Genomic DNA, 6,195 nt, shown 5'->3' with positions numbered 1-6,195 from the left:
TTGTTAAACAAACACCTAAACTAAACACCTATTTAAGACAATGCACTCTAAATGCACCTGGAGGCAAGTTCTGTATGCAAAATAATATACATATATATAGGCACATATATATATATATATATTTATGTACAAGCACCTTATAAAAGTCAAGTCGCTGCAGCACTTCAGTTCTGAAAATGCAAGAGGCTTTGCTAATTGCTAGATACTCTACTCTATTATATAGTGTTTCAAGATCAATATACATCAGAATGTTTTGAAATCTACACTAGGCCAATGCAGTCTAATTCTTAAGCCATGGGCATTTAACATTAAGTTATAAACAAAAACACACTAATAAATTCAATGTAGGTGAAAGCAATGTCTTATTTTCCCTCACTAGTTCCTAATACTTTAGGGAAGAATGACTTGACTGCTTGAAAAATGGATTGATTTTTGAAGTCTAGAGCCTTACACCTTCAATAAATGCAAAGGCTAGCAAGTATTGCAGCATGATACTAATAGTAGGCAATGAGGCACTGCTAAACCATTTCCTGGTTGATTTTTCATTTGTATTTAAATAAAAATGATTGATCTGACATTGAGGAAGCATCAAATTAAGTGGTTTTAATATTACATCTTTGTCAAATGCAGGTTATTGAATCCAGAACTTGAGAAGCTACTGAAGCAGAAAACAAAAAAGGAGTGTATGCTCACACATGCTAAATTCCTTAAGAAAGTGAAACTAAGAATTTTTTCTCCCTATGTCCATTCGTATCAAATCAGATTTCTAAGAATACATATACTTAGCATTGGTGAAAAAAGCAAACTAGGGCAGGAAGGATCCAGCACAAGGACAATGGAACTGATGTAGAGTCTGGAGCACAAGTCTGATAAGGAGCAGCTGAGGCATCTGGGGATACCTCATTCACCCTGGAGAAAAGGAGGCTCGGGGGGAACCTTGTCACCCTTTCCAACTCCCTATAAGGAGGTTGTGGCCAGATGGTGGCCAGTGTCTTCTCCCTGGCAAGTGACAGGACAACAAAAAAGCAGCCTCAATTGTGCAACAGTGTTTAGATTGTATATAAAGGATAATTTCTTCCCTGAGAGGGCAGTCAGGCATTGGAACAGATTGCCCAGGGAAGAGGTGGAATTATCTTTCTGGGAGCATTCAAAAGGCCTGTGGATATGACATTTGTTCTCTTAGCCACCTGACAACTATGTGGTACATTCTGTCAGCCTAAAGACATGCCCCCTTGTCCTATCTTTACATGACCTCGTGAAAAGTCCCTCTCTAGCTGTCCTGCTTTAGGTAGTGGAAGATGCTATAAGGAGCTTTCTCTTCTCCAGGCAGAACAGCCGCAGCTCTCCCAGCCTGATTTCATAGGAGAGATGCTCCAGCCCCCTGGCCACCTTTGTGGCTGTCCCTTGACAGCTGCAGCAGGTCCATGTCCGTATGCTGGGGGTCCCAGCACTGAATGCTCCAGGTGAGGTCTCATGAGAGCTGAGCACAGGGGAAGAATCACCTCCCTAGACATGCTGACTACTCTTCCAATGTAGCCCAGGACACGTTTGGCTTTCTGGGCAGCAAGCTCACATTGCTGGCTATGACAACCTTCTCACCCACCCAAGTCCTTCTTCCTGGAGCTGCTCTTAGTTGGAACATGAGACATGTTAGCTGCCAGTCATCTCCTTACTTTCTACGTGCCTTACCATAATTTTGAGAAGGGCCTGCTCTGTTGCTGGGTGCTGAGGTGACTTAGTGGCCTGTAGTTCCTGTAGTCTTCCTTATTTCTCCTTTTAAAAATAAGATTGATATTTCCCCTTTTCCAGTTATGGGAAGTCCACCTGACCATCACAACTTCTCAAATATAGTGGCTCAGCCTCTTTCTCTGCCAGTTCCCTTAGGACCTGTTGATGCAATTCATCAGAACCCATGGAATTGTGCACCTTCAGTTTCCTTATATGTTTTTGAATCCCATCTTCTCCTACAGTGGGTAGTTCTTCATTTTACATATCCCTGCCTTTCCCTTCTGTGACTTGGGCAGGGAGGCTGGAGTCATCTGCCAATAAAAACTGAGGCAAATGTATCATGAAGTATCTCAGCTTTCTCCATGTGCCAGATAATCTCCTCTATTCTTCTGGAGAGGCCCCCACATTTTTCCTAATGATGCACCTATAGAAGCTTTTATTTTTGGCCTTTTGTCCCTGGCTAAGTTTAACATTACCAGTGCTTTATTTTCCCTCGCTGACCCCTGGGTACTCAGACTAGTTCTCCTTATTTCTCCCAGAATACCCGTCTTTACTTCCACATTCTGTAGGCTTCCTTTTAGTTTTTGAGTTTCCAGAAACCCCTTGTTCATCCATGCAGGTCTCCTGTGGGTTTGCCTGATTTCTTTTTTCTTGGGATGCATTGCTTGGAAGAGGTAGTCCCTGACTATTAACTAGTTTCCCTGTGCCCTTCTCCAGGGCTTTATCCCATAATAAAGCAGAACCTGGAAAGACCAAGTCAGCTACCCTGAAGTCCATGGTGGTGAACTTGCTGTGCTCCCTCCTCATTGCCCAAAGCATCTTGTACTCCACCATTTCATGGTCACTGCAGCCCTTGAGCGTCACATTTCCCACCAGCCCTCTCCTTGCTGGTGAGAATAAGGTCCACCGTAGCAGCTCTCCTCACTGGCTCCTCAATGACTTGGAGAAGGAAGTACTGACCGAGGCATTCCAGGAACCTCCTGGACTGCCCATGCTCTGCTGTGTTGCTCCTCCAACAGATGTTGGGCTGGTTGAAGTCCCCTGTGAGGACCAGGGCTTGTGAACATGAGGAGTCTCTCTTCTCTGTCTGTGGAGGGATTCATCTCCTTGGTCTTCCCGCTCAGGCAGCCTTTGTAATGTCAGGGGTTGCAGAACCCCTTTGTAATGTCACCTGCCCCTGCCCTCCCTTTAATCCTGACCTATACGCCTTTGATTGGCTCCTCATCCATCCCCAGGTGGAGCTGCCTAAATTCCAATAGCACAAGACACTTGTGTGCACAGAGGCATTGCCCTCTCTACTACCACAAGCCAACTGACAGCCCAGAGGGGCTAGAATTCCTTTGTGCTGCCCTTCAGGAGCTTTCTTACTGACCTGCCATCCCTCTCTAGGCCCTGAAAATCTCTTGTTGGCCCTGGCATCAAAACAGTAAGAGATGGAAGGACTGAGGTTCCCCTTCCCTCAGCAACTACAGTAGCTCTTAATGTTAATACGCAGTGACTGCAGCAGTCCTCACTGCTCTTCAAAGATGGAATCCAACACTTTGACTTTTTGTCTAGTGGGAGAAATTGAAAATCATGAAGAATCACACTTTGAAGTATGTTCTGTAAGATATTAGATAAAGGTCCAGACACGGGAAACCTTAGCAATGATACAAGCTTCTTGACTCCAGCAAAGATCCACTGAAATTTTTGTGTACTATTACAGTTTTTACTATTGGAAACAGGAAGGGTAGGAAAGGGGATGATATTCTTGGCAAAAGAAAACAGTGGTGCTAACACATACATCCTGACTCCAAGGCATAGGTGTATACATCTCAATGACAGTCATTTATAAAGAAGCACACATAATGGTAGAACATGTTCCTAGGATGTGCCTAATTCTCAATGGCAGCCAATGCATCTTAAGTAGTACCTTGAAATACTGGGTAGAAGCAGACACTAGGCATGCACGTTTTCAGACTGAGCACATTAAATCTGTCAAAATTAGGAGGTAGAAGCTACCAAACAGAGGGCACAACCTGAATGGCCTTCCATGAACCGGCCATTTCAGCTGTGACCCATTCCTGCAGGAACATGAGCTACTTTGCATGAAAGCACCGCGGAACATTCTACTTCTCCATACCTAGGAAAGCTTGACCCAAGCTGGAGCTTGGCAGCGGCTCACAAACGTGCCTGACCGTGCTAGCGGGCAACAGGGATCCCACAGAAGAGCGGACGGGGCTCTGCCGAACAACGCGGATGACGGAGTCGTTCGGATCCGGAGGTCTCCGCACACCCCACACCCCACACTCCCTCTCTTCCAGTCCCCTGCCGCCGCGAGGCGCGGGCAGAACGGCGGAGTCCCCAGCCTGCCCTCCCTCCCTTCCTCTCGCTTCCTCTTGCAGCCTCCTCGCTTTCACGGCGGAGGCTGCCACACACCGACCGCCGACGGGGCGGCGGCGGCAGCAGCGGGATCATCGGTGCGCGGCGCCTCCGAGCGGCCGCGGGACAGCTCCCGCCGAGCCGAGCCGAGCCGAGCCGAGCCGAGGCGGGCAGCAGGGCTGCCCCTGCTCGAGCAGGGCGGAGGGGCGGCGGCCGCGGCTCGCCCCGGGTCCCGAAGGCCGGGGCGGTGCGGCCGGCGGGGGCGGAGCCGTGCCCGTGACGCGGCGCTCCGGCGGCGGCGGGGCCGGCGGCGGCGGACGGGCGGGGGCTCTCTCGGCGCGGAGCTTGTGCGCTGCGGCCCCGGGAGCTCCGGCGGCAGCGGCAGCAGACTCCGGCCGGGGAAGGAGGTGCCAGACTCCGGCGTCGTGTGCGGGCAGCGAGGGGGAGCGGAGCGGCTGCTGAGGCGGCCGGAGGAGGAGAAGGAGGAGGAGGAGGAGGAAGGGAGCGGGGAGCAGCGCCGCTCGGTCGGCCCGGCGGTGCAGCTGCCGCCACTTCCCCGCTGAGCGCTCTCCTGTCCGCGAACTCGATCCGCTCCCGGAAACTCTCGGCTCTCCTCTCAGTCGCGCCGGCGGGATCTCGACACGGCTCTCGGTCCCGGCGAGGTGGGCGGGGGGCAACTTCTCGCACTTCTCCGGAGAAAGATTTGGGCCGCTCCGCTCCGGGGGCGGCAGCGCCTGCGGTCCCCGCCGCGGCGGGAGAACTTTCGCCTCCGATCGCGGGGCGGCGAGAGGGGCCCGGGTACGCCGGCCGCGGCGGGTGCAGCGCGGCGGCGCCGGCCCGGCAGCCGCGGAGATGAAGCTGAGCCGGCAGTTCACGGTGTTCGGTAGCGCGGTCTTCTGCGTGGTGATCTTCTCCCTGTACCTGATGCTGGACCGCGGCCACTTCGACCACCCGAAGAGCCCCCGGCGGGAGGGCGCCTTCCCCAAGGTGAGCGGGGCGGCGGCCGGGGCGGAGGTGGAGGGGAGGGCGGCCGTGCCGCCGCTCCGTGCCCTGGCTGTGCCGCTGCCGGGGTGCGGCGGGGACGAGGCGCGGCGGCGGCGGGGCCGGCGGGGCGGGGGCCGAGCGGGGCCTGGCGCTGGTGCCGGCCCGGCGCGGGGCTGCTGCGGGAGCGGACACGGCCACAGCCACAGCCGGGCGCGGGGCTGGCGGGGCTGCCCGGCGAGACGGGACGGGCCGCGGGTGGCGGAGCGGCGTGCGGGGCGTGCGCGGGCAGGACGGGGAGAGCTGGCAGCTCGGGAACTCAGCCGTGTCAACAACAGGTAGACTTAGGGAAATGCTGACTTGGTGGCTGCTTTCCTTTCCGCTGAGCCGTGCTTTGAGCTGTAGCTGGCTGACCCGACTGCTCGTGGTTAAACGACGCAGTACTTCAGTTCTTCACTTTCCTGTGTTCGCTGCGTGGCAGAGAAGTTTAAAAGCTGTGTGTCGTAACTGTGTTCTAATAAGGAATTTTTGCCCGTGAGAAGAAACATGCATTTCAGAGAGGACGTGATTTGCTGTGCAGAACGGCACAATACTGCTGGCTATACACAGCTATGTGTTCTTATAGACAAAAAACCCAGCAAAACCCCACTGCACAAAATACAAAATTACAACCTATAAGTACCTAATAAGTACCTGCACGGTACTTATTTTTATTTTTATTGGAAACAAACCGAAGGAAAATATATTTTACTACTGGACTGAGACTTGAAGTGAATAAAAGAACTCTAAAAACTTAGTTAAAAAGTAACAATTATCCCTCTGTTAGAACCACTCTTGTTTCATTCAATGCAAAAGCATTGATATTAAAAAAATTGATACAATTTTTTTAATAGTAAAGACAAAAACCTTGACTTAAATGTAAAGGAAGTGAGCAGATCTGTTCTGCCTTTATTCCTTCAAGTTACAGTTCAGGGGTCAGCCTTCAGTTTTTGCAGGAAGGAAGAAAACAAGAGGAAGAGGAGCAAGACAAGGCTGCTACAGTTCAGTGTGTAACTCCAGCAGGAGGGTAATGCCACATGCCTCTCTTGTAACAGCTAAGTACAAGTGCTGCTTTGGGAATATGGG

The 6,195-nt window shown here is 51.8% G+C and overlaps 1 protein-coding gene across 1 annotated transcript in view; it reads left to right on the top strand.

The window, feature by feature from the left end:
- Window positions 1-4,446: 4,446 nt before the first annotated feature.
- Window positions 4,447-6,195, top strand: part of MAN2A1 (mannosidase alpha class 2A member 1) — a 120,931-nt gene continuing 119,182 nt past the window's right edge. The window contains exon 1 of the mRNA XM_064736194.1: window positions 4,447-5,076. Within this exon, the coding sequence (XP_064592264.1) occupies window positions 4,942-5,076 (135 nt within the window). The 5' untranslated portion in view covers window positions 4,447-4,941. The remainder of the gene's footprint in view (window positions 5,077-6,195) is intronic.

The sequence above is a fragment of the Zonotrichia leucophrys genome, chromosome Z (assembly GCF_028769735.1).
Source record: "Zonotrichia leucophrys gambelii isolate GWCS_2022_RI chromosome Z, RI_Zleu_2.0, whole genome shotgun sequence".
Lineage (NCBI taxonomy): Eukaryota > Metazoa > Chordata > Aves > Passeriformes > Passerellidae > Zonotrichia > Zonotrichia leucophrys.
This window is presented reverse-complemented; position numbering and strand designations above follow the sequence as displayed.